The 24,737-nt window shown below is 37.9% G+C and overlaps 1 protein-coding gene across 1 annotated transcript in view; it reads left to right on the top strand.

The window, feature by feature from the left end:
* The first annotated feature begins 634 nt into the window (after positions 1–634).
* st7l (suppression of tumorigenicity 7 like) overlaps positions 635–24,737 on the top strand; it is a 58,477-nt gene continuing 34,374 nt past the window's right edge. The window contains exons 1-11 of the mRNA XM_062037809.1: positions 635–849; positions 1,168–1,250; positions 4,952–5,111; positions 5,203–5,257; positions 9,333–9,448; positions 9,542–9,620; positions 9,754–9,842; positions 9,983–10,083; positions 13,040–13,154; positions 13,243–13,315; positions 13,393–13,495. Coding sequence (XP_061893793.1) covers positions 681–849; positions 1,168–1,250; positions 4,952–5,111; positions 5,203–5,257; positions 9,333–9,448; positions 9,542–9,620; positions 9,754–9,842; positions 9,983–10,083; positions 13,040–13,154; positions 13,243–13,315; positions 13,393–13,495 — 1,143 coding nt within the window. The 5' untranslated portion in view covers positions 635–680. The remainder of the gene's footprint in view (positions 850–1,167; positions 1,251–4,951; positions 5,112–5,202; positions 5,258–9,332; positions 9,449–9,541; positions 9,621–9,753; positions 9,843–9,982; positions 10,084–13,039; positions 13,155–13,242; positions 13,316–13,392; positions 13,496–24,737) is intronic.

Here is a 24,737-nt window from a genome sequence, read left to right as displayed (position 1 = left end):
ACTAGAGACAAGTGCTATATAAATATAATTCACTTCAAAAAAATCTAATAACAAAGTAATTTGAATAAATACTTTGCACATGAATTATTTTTAAACTACAACGTTTTCATTAACTCATTCATCTGTGAAAGAGTATCTATAATAATTATTTGTCATATAAATGCACATTGTTAAATATATTAAATGAATTGTTGAAACAACATCAATAAACATTATTCAATTATAAGATCAACTCTTTAATTTGGGAAATATAAATTGTTAAATATATTAAATTCATTGTTAATAAACATCAATAAACATGATTAAATTAAAAGATCAACTCTTTAACTTGGTAAATATAATTTAAAAAAATGTTTGTTAATTATTTGAATAAATAAATAGATGTTAAATATATTAAGAGATCAATAAATATTAATAAAACAAATACAATAATAAATAATAATTAAATGTTATATATAATAATTGATTAATTGCGAATTAAATACAGGTTCATGTGTAATGTTCAACCTGAGTATTTTTTGTAAATATACTTATATTTTATAGTGTATTCATAAACATTGTATGAAGATCAACAAAACGGAGCCCGGAAGTGGCAGTTTTGCCGATCTCGATTTCAAAATAAATGTCGTCTCCATTTCTGGTCACGTGACCCGTGTGTTTACAGACATCCGGGGGAAAACATGGACGACTCCACTGGCAGTAATCCCCAATCTCACGGATTCACAGACAAACTGAAGTCTTGGCTCTCCTGGTCGTGGACGTACGTGTGCTTCGTGTGGTTCGGCATGGTCCTCATCATGATATACGTCCTGTGGAGCCCGCTCAAGCTGCAGGAAAGCCTGACTTCTGGTGAATGAATGCATCTTGCTCGTTAGCTATTGTTAGCCTTCCGCTTGCTTCTGGTAGCTGCCAGCAAACATTCAAAGACAAAGATGGTTTAGGCTTATTTTAACATTTGTTTCTCTCTGTGCTCAGATTCGACAACTTACTTTTATAATGCAGCGAATGTTATTCATATAGATCAATATGTGTGGGTTGTGTTGTGCATCATAGACACTGTACTGACATATTGTCATATTATCACTAGCTTGATTATCTACCTACATTTATTTTTAGCTATAACGCAATAACACTCGCATTAAAGCCACTACTTTCCCTTTTTTTCAGCATCACTCTTTTTGAACACACTGACTCCCAAATTCTACGTGGCTCTCACTGGGACGTCTTCCCTCATCTCTGGACTCATTCTTGTAAGTTGTCATACGTTTTTTTTCCCACGTTATTTGCAATTAATGTATAGCTTAATCATTTTTATGCAGTGGCGAGCCGTGCGTTTCCCACCTAGGCCTTCAGTGATGTCAATCAATCAATCAAAGTTTATTTATATAGCCCTAAATCACGAGTGTCTCAAAGGGCTGCACAAGCCACAACGACATCCTCGGCTCAGATCCCACATCGGGGCAAGAAAAAACTCAACCCAATGGGAGACAATGAGAAACTTTGGAGGGGACCACAGATGCAATGGATCTAGTTCAGTGGTTCTTAACCTGGGTTCGATCGAACCGAAGGGGTTCGGTGAGTCGGCCTCAGGGGTTCGGCGGAGCCTCCGCCACGGAAATAAAGACACATCCGACTTATCGTGTAAATAAAAACGTCTCCCTATCGGCGTATTATGGATACCCCCAAACAATGTTCCATCTGAATTGCAGGTTGTTTGATTGATCGATTGAAACTTTTACTAGCAGATTGCAAAGAAAGATAATACATTATATGAAACAGTACAGTTTACACAGTACAGTTTACACCAGGGGTCACCAACGCGGTGCCCGCGGGCACCAGGTAGCCCGTAAGGACCAGATGAGTAGCCCGCCGGCCTGTTCTAAAAATAGCTCAAATAGCAGCACTTACCAGTGAGCTGCCTCTATTTTTTTTAATTTTATTTATTTACTAGCAAGCTGGTCTCGCTTTGCCCGACATTTTTAATTCTAAGAGAGACAAAACTCAAATAGAATTTGAAAATCCAAGAAAATATTTTAAAGACTTGGTCTTCACTTGTTTAAATAAATTCATTAATTTTTTTACTTTGCTTCTTATAACTTTCAGAAAGACAATTTTAGAGAAAAAATACAACCTTAAAATGATTTTAGGATTTTTAAACGCATACCTTTTTACCTTTTAAATTCCTTCCTCTTCTTTCCTGACAATTTAAATCAATGTTCAAGTAATTTATTTTTTTTATTGTAAAGAATAATAAATAAATTTTAATTTAATTCTTCATTAAAGCTTCTGTTTTTTCGACGAAAAATATTTGTGAAATATTTCTTCAAACTTATTATGATTAAAATTCAAAAAAATTATTCTGGCAAATCTAGAAAATCTGTAGAATCAAATTTAAATCTTATTTCAAAGTCGTTTGAATTTCTTTTAAAACATTTGTTCTGGAAACTCTAGAAGAAATAATGATTTGTCTTTGTTAGAAATATAGCTTGGTCCAATTTGTTATATATTCTAACAAAGTGCAGATTGGATTTTAACCTATTTAAAACATGTCATCAAAACTCTAAAATTAATCTTAATCAGGAAAAATTACTAATGATGTTCCATAAATTCTTTTTTTAATTTTTTCAAAAAGATTCAAATTAGCTAGTTTTTCTCTTCTTTTTTTCGGTTGAATTTTGAATTTTAAAGAGTCGAAATTGAAGATAAACTATGTTTCAAAATTTAATTGTAATTTTTTTCGTGTTTTCTCCTCTTTTAAACCATTCAATTAAGTGTAAATATCATTCATTATTAATATTAACATAGAGTTAAAGGTAAATTGAGCAAATTGGCTATTTCTGGCAATTTATTTAAGTGTGTAGCAAACTGGTAGCCCTTCGCATTAATCAGTACCCAAGAAGTAGCTCTTGGTTTCAAAAAGGTTGGTGACCCCTGGTTTACACAGTACAGTACATATTCCGTACAATTGACCACTAAATGGTAACACCCGAATAAGTTTTTCAACTTGTTTAAGTCGGGGTCCACGTTAATCAATTCATGGTAGTGTGTGTAAGGTGTGTAATTTTTTGTGAGTTCATGCACTGTTGGTTTTGTTCTTTGAACAAGGTGATGTTCATGCACGATTCATTTGGTACACCAGTAAAAAAAACATAACTTTTTCTTGAATTTGAAAAACTTTTTTTTTTTTTCACTAAAGAAGGGTTCGGTGAATGCGAATATGAAACTGGTGGGGTTCAGTACCTCCAACAAGGTTAAGAACCACTGATCTAGTTAATAGTGTGAGAGTCCAGTCCATAGAATAGAATAGAATAGAATGGACTTTATTGTCATTATATTTGCATATAACGAGATTAAGGACTCCAATTTAAGGTGCGGTAGTGGGAACAAATATGGGATAAAAATAAATTACACAAGAGGTAATAAAGATAAAACTAAGAATTTAAATGAACAGACTACTATCCAATAAAAATAATAAGCAATCCTGTACAATATACAAAACACTATACAAATACAAAATACTGTACAATATATACAGAACAAGACAACAGTACCGGAGTAATAGTGTGGCCAGCAGGGGATCATCCTGAGTGGAGACAAGTCAGCAGCGCAGAGACGTCCCCAACTGATGCACAGATGAGTGGTCCACCCCGGGTCTCGACTTTGAACAGCTAGCGCGTCATCTGTGGTCACCTGATAACCTCTTCACGCAGGAGAGGGGGGCAGTGCAGAAAAAGAGACGGCAGATCAACTGGTCTAAAAGGGGAGGTCTATGTAAAGGCTAGAGTATACAAATGAGTTTTAAGATGGGACTTAATCCACGTCTCTAACTGTTATCGGTAGGGCAAATACCCTTTTTAGAGCAAGTATCTACCCAAACGACCACTTTGCTAATGCCAAAAATTGATGTGAAGGGTATTTCAACAAGTAAACAGTACAGTAGGTACTTGATTTTGGTATGTAATGCCCATAAAGGTATTCTAGTAAAATATGCAGAGATGAGATAGGTTGATTGGCAACACTAAATTGGCCTTAGTGTGGGAATGTGAGTGTGAATGTTGTCTGTCTATCTGTGTTGGCCCTGCGATGAGGTGGCGACTTGTCCAGGGTGTACCCCGCCTTCCGCCCGATTGTAGCTGAGATAGGCTCCAGCACCCCCCGCGACCCCGAAGGGAATAAGCGGTAGAAAATGGATGGGTGGATGGAGATGTGTCAGTAGTCCTCGTCAGCCAGAGAACTTTGATTTAGGGGCGGTAGTATCAGTATCAAAATATTGCTTGAAATCAATTTTTGGCAGCAGCAAAGTAGTCGTTGGGGTCCCGGGGATGCGCGGACTTCCGGAAATGCGAGTCCTTTCTGATTTCAATGCGTAAAAAAAATTGCGTTAATGCCAACTGTGAAGGGGGAGAGTGATCAGCGCGCCTGCAGGAGCAAAGGTCACCGCCTCTGTCCATGGTGCTAAAGACAGAGCGCCATCAGACGGGGGCGTGACAGTGCTGACGGCGAGACACAGCTGGCAGGTGATTAAATTTCCCAGGTGGTACGGGTTGTCTACTCACCTGTTGTCTTTAACAGTAGCGGTCGGGAACAGCAGGAGGAGGAGGATTGGTGAGACTGAAAAGTCTGGAGAACATTTTCAGAAAAACATACGATCATTAAAAAGCTTGTTAACCCTGCACGCTGGACTCCTGTGCCGTGTCTGACAGTGGGACTGCAAGGAAGCGACTTCTACATCTGTCTAATCACCTGCCAGCTGTGTCTCGCCGTCAGCACTGCCACGCCCCCGTCTGATGGCGCTCTGTCTTCAGCACCATGGACAGAGGTGGTGACCTTTGCTCCTGCAGGCGCGCTGATCACACTCTCCCTCCACACCAACATTGTTGACTTCCTAGGAAAATGCAAATCCTTTCCACATGTAATTTACTTTTACTTGTCTATATCGCTCTTGTGGCAGATATTTGAGTGGTGGTACTTCCGGAAGTACGGGACTTCCTTCATAGAGCAAGTCTCAGTCAGCCACCTGCGCCCCCTGTTGGGTGGAGTGGAGAGCACCTCCACCACGGGTCTCTTTTCCTCAGTCAATGGGGAGGCGGAGCCTAGACCCAGTGTGTCAGGTGAGGAGGAGACACAAATGAACCCCTAGTACCTTTTTAATAATTGTCCTCAAACATTCATCACCAGTAATAATATTGTTCTTCTCCATAGAGTGTAAAGTCTGGAGGAATCCGTTGAATCTGTTCAGAGGTGCAGAATACAACAGGTAAAGAAAGCATGTGAGCGAAGGCGTTTGTTTTTTTGACTGATAATTAGGGTTGGGTTTCGTTTGAATTCGAACGATTTCGATTCCTGACGATTCTCGATTCCGGTTCTTCTTGTACCATGCCGGGATCAATGTGTTTGACAGGTAGTCCCTGGAAGGTGGTATGTATTTTGGGTTGAGAGGTTTCACCATATCCCTGCAAACATAAACAAACATGTAATGTTGCTGTTACTGTTTAGCCCAGTATCAATTAGCTTAGCTCTAACGTTATTGCTTAACTAACCTAAATGTTGGAGATTCCACCTCTGAAAAGGAATGCAGTCTTTTGACTATGTGTGCAGTGACCTTTCTGTGGCACTCTTCCGTCTGTGGCACCGACATCTTCCCCATTGCCGCTACGGTGAACGGAGTACGCTGAGCACATCGCGGAGCCTGGCTAGCAGGCTGTAAATTGTCTATGAAAAAATATGCGGGCTAATTTGTGAGCTGCCTCGACGTTGGCGCAAAACACATTATTTATTGCGTATATATTGTTTTACTTACCGGATTCGAACTGCAATGCAGTCACCAAGGTGCCAGGCTGGGCATCGAAGCCAGAGGAAGAGGCACAGGAGGACGGTCGGCGCAGCGCGTCGAAGACGGGACACGCATTTATTTGTACTCGGAGGTGCTTCATCATGTTCGACGTGCACCCTCCTAAGCACGAAACAGTCCTGTCGCACGTGTTACATTTCGCCGATATTTCATTTTTTTTAGTAAAATAAAGCCACACTTCGACCGCCGACGCCCGCTATCCATGCTTGACTGACTCGCTCGGCTACATAGGCTCGGCTATGCTAACACTTCCGGCGGTGGGCGCTTCTTCGTTGGTGTTTAGCGGCTTCTTCTTCCGGTCGGCGGACTTATTCTTTTTTTTCGGTCGGCGGACTGAGTATCGAAACTCGGAATCGAAATTTAAACTTTTGAACGATTCCGGGAGAATCGGAAAGTTAGTCCCGGTTCCAATCGATACTCGATACCCAACCCTACTGATAATGTTTCACAGTGTAGCTGTAAAGGTCAAGCAAAGCATAATGATTTAAATTTTATCCATTATAAATGCTTTATTAGACGTAAAGGAACATTGAACAAATTGCCAATAACTGCATGAAAGCGGATAAAGAAAAATCCAAGTACAGTGGTACCCCGTTTTTGTTAATAATCCCTCCCAAGAGGTCAGACGAAAACTTTTTTTTTTTTCCGTAAGAGATAATTTAAATAACAAATGCATCCTTTTTTGACAAAGCAAAAAAACTACCCAAAACACATTTTATTTTGGGTGTCCCGACTTCACTTCTGATACAAAACTGATGTTGGAGCCTTGAGTATTGACCAGTACAGTATCAGCACGAATCAATCGTACTTTGTGGTGTGGAATTTTAGAAAAGGCTTGATCAAGTGAAAATACTCAAAACAGAGATGGTAGGTAATAGCTATGAAAAACAGTAACCTATTTATTGTTAACTGTCTGGATTGGATCTACGCTGTCTTTAAGTTAAAGTGGAATGGTAATGTGTTTTATGGGTGACACCGAGTGGCCACAATAATTCATTAAGTTAAGATCACGACAGAGGAAGTTGAATAAAGTGGACATGTTTGTTACTGTATACTTTCTAATACACTTCTGACTTGGAGACTTTGTATGTGTAAGTAATATGCAACTATAATTATTTAATCCCTATTTTTATTGACAAATGTGGTGTTTTAGACTGCAAAATTGTGCAATTAGGGACACTTATTACTAGGGATGTGAATCTTTTAATTCACGATTGAACTCACAAAATCAACTGACAGTTTAGTCAATGAATAAAAACAAAACAAAAATGTTGACATAAATGAAATCCCACTATATTTATCTTGTAGAATGGTGGGACAAGTCCAGAATAGATCCAATCACAGCTCTTTAACAGCGTACGAGTGTGCGGCTACGAGTGAGCCATAACAAAAATATGTTTTTTTTGTGAGATTAGGAAGTTGGATTTCTCACCACCAAACAATACTGTGTGCATTGTAATGCGTATACACCTGAGAGAAAGAGAAGAGGGCACATTTTACCTTTGAAGCTATCACGCCATCAGTAGGCGAGTCAGTGAGACATCTACACAACTGTGAGTTGGCCAAAGTTAATACTACCATGTTACTTGTATACTACTGGTATACTTTAATAAGTTTACACATCTTTGCTGTGCTAAATAGGCGATATAAACAAAATACACATTTTTATGAAACGCAGTAGTTGCTCTGACAATATTGAAGTCACAGTTACAGAGGAGTGGAAACATAGACCATATGTTGCAAACAATGCCAATAAACTAGGTTTACAACACTTGTATATGTGCCAACTCTATGTGGCTCTACAACATACATGATAAAATTATTACTTGCACAGATGACCTGTCACTATAATAATAATAATAATAGTAGAAACACTGCATGGAAAGCTGACTGTTTCAAATAAAATGTATAATCTTTATGAAGATGAAATACAACAACAACAACAAAATATAAAAGTGCAAAGAAAGATATTTATTGACATTGACATGTGGACCAAAAAAAGTCTGACTGCACCATTCCTGACCAAAGGATCCTGCTACTTTTGTAAAAAAAAAATGCTTTGCAGGTAGCCTAAATAAATGTGCTTTCGAGAAAACTTCAAAGATGCATTAACTTGTATTCTTTATATTTTAGTCGACTAATTATAGTGCCATTTTAGCTGACTAAAACGTTGTGAAATTCAGTGGACTAACACTAAATAAATCTAGATGCCTAAAGTTTGACTTAAACTACAAGACACTTTTGACAAGACTGACTGAAGCGAAATTTAAAAAATATCCCGTCAAAATGAGCACTTCTTGTATGCTATCATGTGCTGAGCTGTTGTGTAGCTGCTTGCTCCACCATGTTTACTTTTTTCACTAAAATACAAAAAAATATACTTGTTATGCTTATTGAAGGACATTTACATGTTAACTGCCTGTCCAGTAAATGCGCTGCAAGACGGTTTGTACTGTATATGTCGGAGATTTTAGATGCAAGCCGATATAATCTAATACTTGTTTTTTGCTGATATGGGACCAATATCCATTATCACTATCGAATTCGGACACCCCTATATTTTATAGAGAATATTTATCGGTTTACGTGCAGCAAAGAATGCAAAATTTGTATAAATAACGAATTAAATCACTTTTACCTTTTAAAACTAACAAAGATGAAGGGGGGGTGGGGGGGGGTACCTTTGTACCTTGCTACAAGTTATTTCTTTAATTCAGTACTTTTTCTTGCCTTTATTAATCAAAGTGCTGTCACGTGAAATTTTCTTTGCTCCCGTTGTGACTTATTTTGCAGTCATACTTAATTAAAAAAAAGCAGATACTAAGTCATCAACACTTTGGATTCTGTTGTGTCTGCCATGTGTTTGGGGACTCGATTCCGCAGAATGATACGCAGACAAACGGACTAGGTTGTTAGGAACGATGTTTGGCCATACGGCGAGCAAGACAGTGTATAAAAAAAAAGCGAAGTAAGATTATTGCCAATATTTACACCAAACAAAGAATCAAACAAAAAGTAGGGTGTACGAAAACATAGGTACCACTGAGAACCACGATTTAAAAGCCATTAAAATGAAACAAAAATAGAAAAAACGAACAATATTCTACGTAAAATGTGTTGTTTTTTTTTTAAAAAGCTTTATATTTATATTTATGTGTTATTTTAGAAACCTACCTTGGGACTACGACTGAAAATTAACATTTATGCTTAGTCCGGCGCATTTACACTGTTTATTCAAATGTTGATTAATGTGCACTGTCCCAATTAAATAAATGAAATATTAAATATATAAGTCTTTCACTTCCTACATTCGACATTGAGTCCACCTCCTTGGTTTAACTATAAGGTAAACACTGTTAATAATAGAATGTGATTTCAATATAACAGTAGTGTAATATGCTTTCTATACGATAAAATATACAACTTGAAAGGCCTGCAGATGAAGTTGAGCTTCCACTGTATATTGGAAATATCGCCTCAGGTACACGTGGGTGACTGGGAAGGAACCACTGACGTACTACGACATGAACCTGTCTGCTCAAGACCATCAGACCTTTTTCACAGGAGACACTCAGCAGTTAAGGCCAGAAGATTCAGGTGAGTAAAATGTTTGCATGTTGTCTGTCGGTGAGTAGGTGTGCGCACTGTTTGGCTGCATATGATAAGCGTGTAATTAACTTTGGCCTACAGTCATGCAGAAGGCCTGGAGGGAGAGGAATCCTCAAGCCAGGATTAGGGCCGCTTACCAGGCCATCGAGATGAACCATGAGTGAGTCCTCTGCCTAAATATTGTGCTTGTAACTGTACTAAAAGTTGTACGTTGCATTTACTTTTTAATGCTCAGGCCCTGTCTGTAACAATTTTGTCATTAAATGACAAATAAATAACTTTTTTTTGTGTAGATGTGCTGCAGCCTATGTGCTTCTCGCGGAAGAAGAGGCTACAACGATCACAGAAGCCGAGCGCCTCTTCAAAAAAGCTTTAGCTATTGGTAAGAATGGCTCTACCATACAACATAGACAAAATGTACAGGCAGAAGTTTAGAGACGGTTTTACATCTTATTTAAGGAAAAAGTGTCACCAAACCTAATGTTGTCATTATTGACCTCTCTCTGTATGTTGTGTTTACAGCAGGCAAAGATATCAACTTACTGGTTTACATTAAACGCAGACTGGCCATGTGTGCACGCAAGCTGGGACGCATTAAAGAGGCAGTGAAAATGATGCGAGACGTAAGTGTGTTTTTGGCTTCTGCGTAGATCTTCTCTATCAGTGCACTCTGGCCTACACCTGCACAATTTACAGCATCTTGGTTTTTGCACGCCCCACTTATAAAATTAATCAGTTTGGGATGAAAATTTTAATGGAATTTGCCCCGGTTTCCGTATATCATCGCAATTTTTATACGGCTGAATAACAGTTTACCTGCGTATCATTCAGCGGAATCGAGTGCCCAAACAAAGAATCCTATGCTTTGGTGGCTCAGTCTCTGTGCTTTTTTTATTGGGTAAAACTGCAAAAAAGTCATTATGGGCCCAAAGATGCCCCCAGAATGCAGATAAAGGCCACATGCAAAAAAAAAAGGGTCTCTATGCATCACACACACAGGAAAACACATATGCAACAGAATGCATCTAACATACAGGTAAGAAAATACCATGCTTAAAGGGGAACTGCACTTTTTTTTCTTATTTTGCCTATCTTTCCTAATAATGAAAGACATGACAACAATTTTTTTTTTTTAATGCATTCTAACTCGTAAGTAAACGTAAATAAAAGTCTGTACAACAGAGCCAATGGGATATCCCCTATTTTGCCCATAAAGCCCAATAAAAAACATCTACAAAACGCCAAAAATACTCCATTTATATTTTGTGACTTGGATTATAAACAAGTGTTAGTGATGTTGTTATTATATGTGCTAATGCAGATGATCGATTTATAGCGGTGCCTTGACCACTAGCGTTTATGGCTTTGTTTGCATCGTCGAGTGGTAAAGCTGCTTCTTCGCTTCCTTTGGTCGTGGAATTTTATTGTAGACCCTAAATAATGCCTCTCACCTTGATAGTAGAAAGACGAGGATGTAATTTGACATGTTCTTACACTTTCACAGCCAATTTAGAGTCAGAAATGGCGAAAACGACACAAAATGATGCTTGGTTCCATCCCTTTTTCTTCACTAAATGTTTAAATTATTTTTCACCTAAACGGGAATAAAACAAGATTCTATCAGTCGGCATCCTAATAGCGACCGACATTGCACAGTAAGTGATGTTTTATTGTGTTTGTTGGCTCTCATGAAGTCTGCAGTGAGTAATAATCAATGATGGCGTGGCGAAGTTGGTAGAGTGGCCGTGCCAGCAATCGGAGGGTTGCTGGTTACTGGGGTTCAATCCCCACCTTCTACCATCCTAGTCACGTCCGTTGTGTCCTTGGGCAAGACACTTCACCCTTGCTCCTGATGGCTGCTGGTTAGCGCCTTGCATGGCAGCTCCCGCCATCAGTGTGTGAATGTGTGTGTGAATGGGTGAATGTGGAAATACTGTCAAAGCGCTTTGAGTACCTTGAAGGTAGAAAAGCGCTATACAAGTATAACCCATTTATCATTATCATTATGTAGTGGGAAAAAAAGCAAATGTGATGCGTTTTTAAATTAATGCGGCACTTATGATTAAAATGATCAAAATACGTAAATATTAATTGTTATTATAAATGTGCTTGTTATTTAATATATACTTACACTACCGTTCAAAAGTTTGGGGTCACATTGAAATGTCCTTATTTTTGAAGGAAAAGCACTGTACTTTTCAATGAAGATAACTTTAAACTAGTCTTAACTTTAAAGAAATACACTCTATACATTGCTAATGTGGTAAATGACTATTCTAGCTGCAAATGTCTGGTTTTTGGTGCAATATCTACATAGGTGTATAGAGGCCCATTTCCAGCAACTATCACTCCAGTGTTCTAATGGTACAATGTGTTTGCTCATTGGCTCAGAAGGCTAATTGATGATTCGAAAACCCTTGTGCAATCATGTTCACACATCTGAAAACAGTTTAGCTCATTACAGAAGCTACAAAACGGACCTTCCTTTGAGCAGATTGAGTTTCTGGAGCATCACATTTGTGGGGTCAATTAAACGCTCAAAATGGCCAGAAAAAGAGAACTTTCATCTGAAACTCGACAGTCTATTCTTGTTCTTAGAAATGAAGGCTATTCCACAAAATTGTTTGGGTGACCCCAAACTTTTGAACGGTAGTGTACATCATGTATATAAAACCTTAATGGAGGTGTTTGGGTGTTTTTAAGGGCTTTTATAGGCAGATTAGAGCAGACTTTTGATTGCATTTATTTAATATTTAGAATGCATAAAAACAGAAAAACATATGTGTTCTTGTCTTACATAAGGGTTGTGAATGATAGGCACTAAAAAAAAAAATGCAGTTCACCTTTAGGAACACTTCTGATAAGTGACTATAAACAGCTGCACATCGCAGCTTCCTCGGAAATAAAAGGAAACACTTTCAACAAAATAGCAAACATATGTAACAAAATAAGAGAACTGAGGAACCGGAACTAATGGAAAATGACACAAAAACCAAATCCTGTGATGCCGAGCATGAAAAAAGAAAGTTAAATTAAGATAAAGGAGGTGAGAAACACTCTTGAATTCAGAAAAAACTTGTAAAGTCTGCACTGTGTAGCTCGTCCCTTCCCTTTTCCCTTTTTGCTCATCACCCTGTCCCCCAACAAGAGTCTCTAATAAAAGTAAAAGTTATGTTAAATGTTTGTATATTTGTATTCATCATTTGTACTGTATTGTACATAGTTTTGTTAATGTCAAATTTTAAATATTCGCAAATTAATGTGTTTTGTGTTAATATTTGTATATTTGTATTCATCATTTGTACTGTATTGTACATAGTTTTGTTAATGTCAAATTTTAAATATTCGCAAATTAATGTGTTTTATGTTAATATTTCCAGGAGTCTGTAACGGAATAATTAGAATTATTCATTTTAATTTTTAAAAAAAACTTAGTTTATGGCCAATTTGGCTTTCATCAGTACTTATTGATTACAACTGATGTACCATTACTTATCTTTGTGAAGGTAGAATTACACACAGCTTGGCATGGTGTTCACTAATTTGCCTCTTAATGTTTGATTTGTGTCCTCTTAACAGTTAATGAAGGAGTTCCCATTGCTCGGGATGTTAAATATACATGAAAACCTTCTGGAGGCGCTCTTAGAGCTTCAAGCATACGCTGATGTGCAGGCTGTCCTCGCCAAATATGACGGTACGACTACAAAGAACATCTCCTTTTGTAATTAGCGATCACTGACAAAATGTCTCTTGTGTTTTGTTTTTTTGGGCTTTCATTGTAGACATCAGCCTTCCAAAATCAGCCACGATATGCTACACTTCCGCACTCTTGAAAGCGCGGGCCGTGTCCGATAAGTATGCTTCCTGTCCGCTTCGGAGAACATTTCTTGATGGCTTGGTTTGTCGGTTGTCACACCAGGCTGTTTCCTCAGGTTTTCCCCGGAGGCGGCGTCCAGGCGGGGTCTCAGCACAGCAGAGATGAACGCCGTGGAGGCCATTCACAGAGCCGTGGAGTTCAATCCGCACGTGCCAAAGGTCAGTCATTGTGTTATCTTCTATCTATTGTCGAAGACTGTGCGTAAAATTCAAAACCTCAAAAAAAAAAAAGTATGGTTGAAATCATATTAGTAGATTTTAATTGGCATTTTTTTAAGCTTTGTATTGAATGTCATACCAGCATGCTTAAGAGGGCACAACATTTAGTATCCGAGGTCCCAGATTTACCCCAATGAGTACCACAAGAATGATAATATGTACATAATAATTTAAATGGAATAGGATATAAATAGAGTAGGTTAGAAATATCATAAGTTAATAGGAATTGATTTTAAATATAACATAATAAATACAACAATAGAATAGATTGTGATATTGTAGTGCAAATACAACGTAAAAACAATGACAACAAACCAAACCAAATAAAAACCAAGTTCAGCACAGCTGTGCCTCGTGTGCAACATTACATAAGTGTAGTACAACCTGTTTTTAATTTAAAGGGTGAGTTCAGAGATGTGACTGTCCTTTAACTGTGAATGAAGTTACGTCACATGTATTTCCAGACGGATGCATTTGAAATTATTACATTACGACCATTTACAGTATAATAAACTAATTTTGGCCATTATTGAATTACAACAAAACTAATTCAAGTAAATTTGGCACAATCCACACCAATGGAGGCTGCTGTGAGACAAATAAATGTTGGTATAAATGACATACTCTATGCGACAAAGAGCTGAATTATATGCATTAATTGACCAAAGTAACGCAAGGCAGCCCTTAGGATGTGTATATTGGGTGATATTAGACAATAAATGTATGTTTAGTATAATTAATGATGTTAAAATGATAAAAAATATCAGGTGCTGCATTGCTTTTTCTATACTGTATATTTTTAATGGTAAATGTTCAATTTATTTACAGTCACCACTTATATCAGTGCTTCTCAAATATTTTCTGTTCCCACCCCCATGACTATAAGTAGTATAATTGTCTATAAAATTGTCATAACTATACCTCTGCATAACATTGTAAGCTTATTCGCATCAAAAGAAACCACACACTGGTCTTTCGTCTCCCACCGTGGTTACAAGTGAAGCCAAGTGTTACATACGCTTCATCATATTCTGGTATGGCAAAAAAGAAAGCATGTTCCCCGAGGTCACACGCCACACCCCACCAAGGAGGCCTGCCCCTCTATTTGAGAAGGACTGACTTATAGGTTGATGAGCACACACATTATAGGCTGTTATATCAATTTTCTACCATTTGTCCCTCTCGGGATTGCGAGGGGGCTGGAGCCTATCCCAGCTGCATTCAGGCAGAAGGCGGGGTACACCCTGGACAAGTCGCCACCTCATCAATGGGCCAACACAGATAGACAACCATTCACACACTAGGGCCAATTTAGTGAGGCTATTACATTTGATTAATAAAATCGAATCAGGCAGTCAGTTGAGTGTTTTTCTTGTCAATAACACCTGATGGTTCCTGCAATGATTAAGCAAAAGGATTAAACAAAATACAGACTAAGCTAATAAATGTAAGAACCAGTTGTTATCCTTGTTGATAGAACTATATTTGTTTCCATTGAATGTAGGATGAAAATATATTTAAAGTTACTCCAACACTTAACCAGCGTGTTATTATTTTGACCGCACATGCTCCTTTACCTTCAAGGGGGAACTGAACTTTTTGGGGATTTCTCATTCACAATCCATATGTGGGACAAGCACATATGTGCTTTTCTTTTTTATGCATTCTGACATAAAGAAACGCTAGCAAAAGTCATCTAAGACTTGCACTATTCCCCCTATAAAGCTGTCTAAAAAACCTCCATCAACATTTTATATACACCCTGTAAGTATATATGTAATGTAGTAACAGGCACATCATAATAATATATAATATTTACATATTTTGCTCATTTTAAGCATACAGTGGCGCATTTATTGCACAGACGCATCACAACATTTACTATTTCCATCAACAACAACGCTAATAGATACAGACTTCATGAGAGTCAACAAAGACTACTTTGGGACAAATGAATGATCCAGAACCTTATCTTTTTGAGCCTGAAGATAAGGAGGATGAGCTACAAGTTTTAGAAGCTGAGTGATAAGCAGATTCAATAAGTAGCAGTATTGCTAAGTGCTAAACAAAAAATACAAACTACAAACATAATAAAATAATCACTTACTGTACAATTTCTGCTGTCTTCATGCTGACTGATTGGATGTTCATATCTTCTTGTTTAGGTAAATATTTTATCATAATCCTCACGCTGGTTAAAAAATAAAATGAAACAAGCATCTTTTTGTGTCTTTCTCGCCATCTCTGGTTCTAAGTTGAATGTCAGGATTGACCAACTTCTCGGTTTATGGCCACAACCTTCTACTATACAAGCAAGAAATAAGCATGATTTATAATCTAAAATTAACTTGTACCAACTCAGAGATTATGCAACAGTTCCCCGACTCGGTATGTCAATAGCTGCATAAGCTAGTTATCTCTCTGTGATCGCGGCGCCACTAAAAGTAGTTCCTCAGCATTAGCGCTTATAATAACAATGTCGCTAATATTTGGTTAATAGCAGGTCACAACATGTAAATAAGTATTTCTGGCAGTGCTCGAATGTTTTTTCAGTGGGCTTTATGTTAAAAGTTAAAGACCAATAATTGTCACACACACACACACTAGGTGTGGTGAAATTAACCTCTGAATTTGACCCATCCCCTTGTTCACCCTCTGGGAGATGAGGGGAGCAGTGAGCAGCAGCGGTGGCCACGCTCAGGAATCATTTTGGTGATTTAACCCCCAATTCAAACCCTTGATGCTGAGCGCCAAGCAGGGAGGTAATGGCTCCCATTTTTATAGTCTTTGGTATGACTCGGCCGGGGTTTGAACTCACGACCTACCGATCTCAGGGCGGACACTCTAACCACAAGGCCACTGAGCAGGTGTGCGCAAATAATGACTTCCATTAGCTGCATTGTTAGCCACCTCGTACTTGCCGTATATTACGATTTGGAATGCATAAAAAAAAGAAAAAAACATGTTCTTGTCTTACATAGAGATTGTGAATGATGGGCAAAATTACAAAAAACAGTGCAATTCCCCTTTAAGCCTAAGCCTATGCAAGCTTTATAGATGAGGCCCCTGATTTGTGTTGTTATATAGGATGACTTGCAGGTGGTGGGCTTTGGGTTATAACTTTTACTGCAGTTTTGAGCACTTAAGTATTATTATCATACTTCATGTGATACACTGCATTCACAAAGGTATTGGGACACCTGACCATTACACCAACAGGAAATGGAAAATGAAAAAAAAAAAAATTCAGCTTTAAATCTATTGGAAAGACTTTCTACAATAAGTTGCTGTATTTTGGTCCATTCAAATGGGGTTGAGGGCAGAGCTTTAGCAAAGCTATTCCTCAACAAGCTCATCCAATCATACTTTTTGTGGACCTTGTTTTGTGCATTAATTAACTGAATCATAAGGTGTTGCATACCACTTTTTTGCCAACTATTGTCCAGATTTAAACAGAAGCAAGGGCTTGCAGCACAGTCCCACCAGCAGAGGGCAGCGTGATGTCACTTAGGTTCAGTCACGCAGCCTTTACAAGTGGTATTTTGCTGACATTGAACCTATTTAATGTTTGACAGGCGTGCTTACTTCACACCGACTGGCAACCAACTGTTTGTTGTGTACGTATAAGCTTGAGAACTTAATCGGAAGGATAGTTACCAGGTTGCAGCAGAGTTTGGTGTCACGTGATGTTTCTGCAGCGCTTCGTTGTTTCATGTCTCCGCTGTTTCATCTGCGTGAGAGAAAGGGAATCAATGCGTTTGCGTGCCCGGGAGGCGTGGTGGAGACGTCACTGTGTCGCTTTGATCCATCCTTTTGATTTTTAACAGTGAGGGCTCTCATCTTCATCATCTTTCCATCCCCTACTCCTGTGCCCACAGGCCTGCCATCAAATACCCTCATCTTGTTTCTTGGCCTTTCATGTTCCCTCATCGCCTCTCATCACCTGGCCACCCTGAGCAATGCTAGCTTTTCCAAATGAGCCTTCAGCTACAGAATAGAAAACGTTTAGATAATTTAGTCTTACGTTCAGTATCAGTGTAAAATAATGTGATTTTGCATTGAGGCATAATGCTCGTTGCCAAAGCAACAACCCCAATTATATTTAAGGGTGTAATATTGCAATATCCTTTCATTCATATCAATCAGCGTCTCTTCCTCTGTGCGCTTTGCAAACTGACACTTTGTAGCTCGCGCGGGTTAGCTGATAAAGTGTTGTAGCTGTCAAAATCTGCTTTACATTTACATTGGCCCCCGCTACGGCGCATACAAAGTGATTGCGATTCAGCCCGAGCCCATCTACTTTGTTCCACTTTGGGTGACAGTTTCTCATCTCACCTCATTGTGGTTGACAGTGTCACGTCTCAATGGCCACTTCAAGGGCTCAGATGTGTTTACCTCCAAGATTGGTTTTTGGCAAGTAAATGGAGCTTGGGTCAGAATTAAGATGGATGAGGAATGAAAAGGGAGTTAGGTTTTGCTTGGGACAGTTTTCTAGCACATCATTCCCTCCCCCAGGTAGAATTTGGGTTTACTCACAATTGGGCTACAACTAACGACTATTTTGATTGTCGACTAGTCATCGACTATCTTAACGATTAGTCGACTAGTCAGATTATATTATATTCAGTAACTTTAATTTTTAGCCAGATATGTTTAGGCTTACTAACAACAAATATGACTAATTCCTTCATAAATATCAATTTATACTGTTACTATGCTGCTCATTAGGCTGTTACAAAAATGTTAATATCTATTAAGCTTTACTTTATTTAAAAGTAAGGACAAGAAAAGTGCCGAATAAAACAAGTCAGGTCTATGTTCATACAAAAGGTGCACCGGATTATAGAGCGCATTAAAGGGGTCATATTATTATTACGGATGTCCGATAATGGCTTTTTGCCGATATCCGATATTCCGATATTGTCCAACTCTTTAATTACCGATATCAACCGATACCGATATCAACCGATATATGCAGTCGTGGAATTAACACATTATGCCTAATTTGGACAACCAGGTATGGTGAAGATAAGGTACTTTTTTAAAAAATTAGTAAAATAAGATAAATAAATTAAAAACATTTTCTTGAATAAAAAATAAAGTACAACAATATAAAAACAGTTACATAGAAACTAGTAATGAATGAAAATTAGTAAAATTAACTGTTAAAGGTTAGTACTATTAGTGGACCAGCAGCACGCACAATCATGTGTGCTTACGGACTGTATCCCTTGCAGACTGTATTGATATATATTGATATATAATGTAGGAACCAGAATATTAATAACAGAAAGAAACAACCCTTTTGTGTGAATGAGTGTAAATGGGGAGGGAGGTTTTTTGGGTTGGTGCACTAATTGTAAGTGTATCTTGTGTTTTTTATGTTGATTTAATTAAAAAAAAAAAAAACGATACCGATAATAAAAAAAAAAACGATACCGATAATTTCCGATATTACATTTTAACGCATATATCGGCCGATAATATCGGCAGGCCGATATTATCGGACATCTCTAATTATTATTATTATTTTTCTAAATTGAAATCACTTCCTTGTGGTCTACATCAGTGGTCCCCAACCACCGGGCCGCGGCCCGGTACCGGTCCGTGGATCGATTGGTACCGGGCCGCACAAGAAATAAAAACAAAACAAAAAAAAACCAATAATAATTTATCTTTTTATTTTTTTATTAAATCAACATAAAAAAGACAAGATACACTTACAATTAGTGCACCAACCCAAAAAACCTCCCTCCCCCATTTACACTCATTCACACAAAAGGGTTGTTTCTTTCCGTTATTAATATTTCTGGTTCCTACATTATATATCAATATATATCAATACAGTCTGCAGGGATACAGTCCGTAAGCAGGCATGATTGTATTTTTTTATGACAAAAAATAAAATAAATAAATAAATAAACAATTACTATACCCCCCACCCCCACCCCCACCCCCGGTCTGTGGGACACATTTTCAAGCGTTGACCGGTCCGCAGTTACAAAAAAGTTGGGGACCACTGGTCTACATTACATGTAATGGTGGTTTTTTGGTCAAAATGTTGCATAGATTATGTTTTGCAGATCATCTTCAAGCCGCTTTCTGACAGTCTCTTCAGGATGTGCCGTTTTGTGGGCGGTCTTATTTACGTGGCTCACCTTTGGCAGCATCTTCTCCCCGTCATCTTTGTTGTAGCGGTGTAGCGTGCAAGGACGGGAGTGGAAGAAGTGTCAAAAGATGGAGCTAACTGTTTTAATGGCATTCAGACTTTATTTCAATCAATAACGGAGCAGCATCTCCTCATCCGTGGCTCACTAGTGCAATAACAACGCCGGAAATGTGTCCCATGAAAAACTGTCAGACCGGAACTCTCTAATAACTAAAGTTCCTTGTGTGATTAATGTAAACTCACTATATCGGTATGTTTTAGCGCTTTCATGGTGAGTTTACTGACAGATATAAGTAAGAACTTTACAGTACTGTATACTAGAAATGCCAACAGCGGAGGATGAATGTCCCATAACAAGAAGATAGAGAAAAAGAAGAAGCTTATCGACTACAGAGTCGGCACGGACTACAAATGCGGAATTTTTTTTATGCAGATCCCAAATACAGATCAGCAAGTACCAGAAGGTAAGAAAAGTTGCTTTTGAATAATATTGCGAAACAAAACGCCAGATAATGTCTTACCTTATACACACAACATAATAATACTCGTATGTATGGCGTAGTGGGTAGAGCGGCCGTGCAAGAAACCTGAGGGTTGCAGGTTCGCTCCCCGCCTCTTGACATCCAAATCGCTGCCGTTGTGTCCTTGGGCAGGACACTACACCCTTGCCCCCGGTGCCGCTCACACTGGTGAATGAATGATAGGTGGTGGTCGGAGGGGCCGTAGGCGCAAACTGGCAGCCTCGCTTCCGTCAGTCTACCCCAGGATAGCTGTGGCTACAAATGTAGCTTACCACCACCAGGTGTGAATGAATGATGGGTTCCCACTAGGGATGCCGATAAATGCGTTAAAATGTAATATCGGAAATTATCGGTATCGGTTTTTTTATTATCTGTATCGTTTTTTGTTTTGTTTTGTTTGTTTTTTTATTAAATCAACATAAAAAACACAAGATACACTTACAATTAGTGCACCAACCCAAAAAACCTCCTTCCCCCTATTTCTTTCTGTTATCAATATTCTGGTTCCTACATTATATATCAATATATATCAATACAGTCTGCAAGGGATACAGTCTTTAAGCACACATGATTGTGCGTGCTGCTGGTCCACTAATAGTACTAACCTTTAACAGTTAATTTTACTCATTTTCATTAATTACTAGTTTCTATGTAACTGTTTTTATATTGTTTTACTTTCTTTTTTATTCAAAAAAATGTTTTTAATTTAGTTATCTTATTTTATTTTTTTTTTTTTAAAGGACCTTATCTTCACCATACCTGGTTGTCCAAATTAGGCATAATAATGTGTTAATTCCACGACTGCATATATCGGTTGATATCGGTATCGGTTGATATCGGTATCGGTAATTAAAGAGTTGGACAATATCAGAATATCGGATATCGGCAAAAAGCCATTATCGGACATCCCTAGTTCCCACTTCTCTGTGAGCGCTTTGAGTATCTAACAATAGAAAAGCGCGATATAAAATCTAATCCATTATTATTATTATTATTATGTTGAAGCACAGTACAATCCATCAAGCGGTGCGGCTTCATAGCTTACCAAAGTCGTATTAAAACATTTTCATAGGTTTCTGAGCACCGTGTGTAATGTTCTATACTTTCAATGGAACATATACAATTTTGGTGTTGTTTACTTGAGTCATATTGCAGTCTACATGTATCTCTTATGTGTGACTGCCATCTACTGGTCACACTTATCATTTCACCATGTACCAAATAAAGTAGCTTTGAGGTTGGTAAGCACAACCAAAATGATTCCGTACATTAGGCGCAAACGGGTTATAAGGTGCACTGTTGAGTTTTGAGAAAATTAAAGGATTTTAAATGTGCCTTATAGTCCGAAAAATACGGTATATGTTTTATGTAAAAAAAAAAAAAAAGACGGTTAAAATAGCAATAACAACAAAAGATAAAGCGCAAAACTAACTTGCTCACAAAAAAACAAGCATTTTGTAATAATGTATTTAAAAAGCTGCACACTGATATGTAATTGATTAACTCCTAGCATTTTTAGCACTTTAATAGATGTAATGTATATAGTTGTATCATTGATTATTTCTTAACATTTTAGTTATCTAATAGATTGTATGTTTAAAGGGGAACTACACTTTTTTGGAATGTTGCCTGTCGTTTACAATCATTATGAAAGACGTGGTGACCGATTTATTTAATTTTTTTCTGCATTCTAACTCGTAAATAAAAGTCCTGCTTACAGTGGAGCCAATAAGAGGTCCTCTATTCCGCCCATTAATCCCAATAAAAAACATCCAAAACCGCCAACAATACTCCATTTACATTTCGTGAGATGAATATTAACCGATTATTAGTGATATTGTTGTTATAAGCGCTAACGCAGACAAACTATCACAAGCTTGTGTGCCAATGTGGACATGATGGACTGATCAGGTGTTTCCTTATTTTCTTGCTCGTCAAACTTTTATTCTATATCATAAATCAGTCACCTCACCTAGATAGTAGGACAAGGACGTATTCCGACAAGTTGGTACACTTTGACAGCCAATTTAGATGTGGCGAGATTGACAGGAAAAGACGCTTGGTTTCATCCCCCTTTTCTTCGTGAGGATTATGAGTCATTCCTCATCTAAATGGGAATATGTGAACATTCTAGCAGTCGGCACCCTAAAGACAGCAGACATTGCACAGTAAGTGATGTTTTGTTATTTTTGTTGGCTCTCATGAAGTCTGCAGTGAGTAATAATCAGTGAAGTTGTTAAAAAAAAAAGAGTCAATGTTGTGATGCGTTTTTTAAATTAATGCGTCGCGTATGCCTAAAATTAGCAAAATATGTAAATATTAAATGTTAATATAAATGTGCTTGTTACTACATTACATATATATTTACATCATGTATACAAAACCTTAATGGAGGTGTTTGGATGTTTTTAAGGCTCCAATGTACGCGGAATTTTCTTCGCGGTTATATACTATTTAGAATGCATTAAAAAAACATCCATCATGTCTTTCATAATGATTGAGAATGATAGGAAAAAAACATTTAAAAGTGCAGTTCCCCTTTCATTTTATTATACTGGCGCATGTGTGCCTAATGCTTAATGTGTGTGCGCGCGTAAGATTGTGTTTGTTGTTTTGCCTTTCTTTATTGCATTGCAAATTGATGCCGCTTTAAAAAGTACTTGCATTGATTTAGACAAAGTTTAGCTGGCGGACTTTGGCTAAAATTATAGTTAAATCAGTTTTTCTTACAACGTTGTGTCACAGTGGTTAGCTAGTTATTTTACCGAGTTGAGACCGCATCCTCCAGACGTCCGACATTCTTCCGCTTCAAATGCTCCCGTATCGCAGATCTAGTGTCATAAAAACAAGATCTGCTTTGCAAAATGAGCAAGGTATTCATGCTTTTAACAAGAATAGGAGGAAATATTCCCACACTTTGTTTTCACCCGCGATGTTGATGCAAGTAGTGGTGCTGACTCGCGTCCTCCAGGAAAACACAAGTGATGACGTCACAACTAGGGCTGCAACTAACAACTAATTTGATAATCGATTAATCTGTTGATTATTACTTTGATTAATCGATTAATAATCGGATAAAAGAGACAAACTACATTTCTATCCTTTCCAGTATTTTATTGAAAAAAACAGCATACTGGCACCATACTTATTTTGATTATTGTTTCTCAGCTGTTTGTAAATGTTGCAGTTTATAAAAATAAAAAAAGTAGTCTCTGCGCATGCGCAAAGCATAGATCCAATGAATCGATGACTAAATTAATCGCCAACTATTTTTATAATCGATTTTAATCGATTTAATCGATTGGTTGTTGCACCCCTAGTCACCACTATACAACAAATGTACAAAACCCAAAACCAGTGAAGTTGGCACGTAATCCGTAAGTAAAAACAGAATACAATGATTTGCAAATCCTTTTCAACTTACATTCAATTGAATAAACTGCAAAGAGAAGATAATTAATGTTCAAACTGAGAAACATCTGTTTTTTTTGCAAATAATCATTAACTTAGAATTTTATGGCATCCACACATTGCAAAAAAGTTTGCACAGGGGCATTTTTACCACTGTGTTACATTGCCTTTCCTTTTAACAACACTCAGTAAACGTTTGGGAACTGAGGACACCAATTTTTTAAGCTTTTCAGGTGGAATTCTTTCCCTTTTCTTGCTTGATGTACAGCTTAAGTTGTTCAACAGTCCGGGTCTCTGTTGTGGTATTTTAGGGTTCATATTGCGCCACACATTTTCAATGGGAGACAGGTCCTGGGCTACAGGCAGGCCAGTCTAGTACCCACACTCTTTTTCTATGAAGCCACGTGGCTAGGCATTGTCTTGCTGAAATAAGCAGGGGCGTCCATGATAATGTTGCTTGGATGGGAACATATGTTGCTCTAATACCTGTATGTACCTTTCAGCATTAATGGTGCCTTCACAGATGTGTAAGTTAACCATGTCTTGGGCACTAATACACCCCCATACCATCACAGATGCTGACTTTTGAACTTCGTGCCTGTAACAGTCCGGATGGTTCTTTTCCTCTTTGTTCCGGAGGACAGAACGTCCACAGTTTCCAAAAACAATTTGAAATGTGGACTCATTAGACCACAGAACACTTTTCCACTTTGCATCAGTCCATCTTAGATGAGCTCGGGTCCTGCGAAGCCGGCTGCGTTTCTGGGTGTTGTTGATAAATGGCTTTGGCTTTGCATAGTAGAGTTTTAACTTGCACTTACAGATGTAACGACCAACTGTAGTTACTGACAGTGGTTTTCTGAAGTGTTCCTGAGCCCATGTGGTGATATCCTTTACACACTGATGTCGCTTTTTGATGCAGTACCGCCTGAGGGATCTAAGGTCCGTAATATCATCGCTTACGTGCAGTGATTTCTCCAGATTCTCTGAACCTTTTGATGATATTACGGACCGTAGATGGTGAAATCCCTACATTCCTTGCAATAGCTCGTTGAGAAATGTTCTGAAACGGTTCGACAAT

This window comes from Entelurus aequoreus, linkage group LG26 (genome assembly GCF_033978785.1).
Source record: "Entelurus aequoreus isolate RoL-2023_Sb linkage group LG26, RoL_Eaeq_v1.1, whole genome shotgun sequence".
In the NCBI taxonomy this organism is placed as follows: Eukaryota; Metazoa; Chordata; class Actinopteri; order Syngnathiformes; family Syngnathidae; genus Entelurus; species Entelurus aequoreus.
This window is presented reverse-complemented; position numbering and strand designations above follow the sequence as displayed.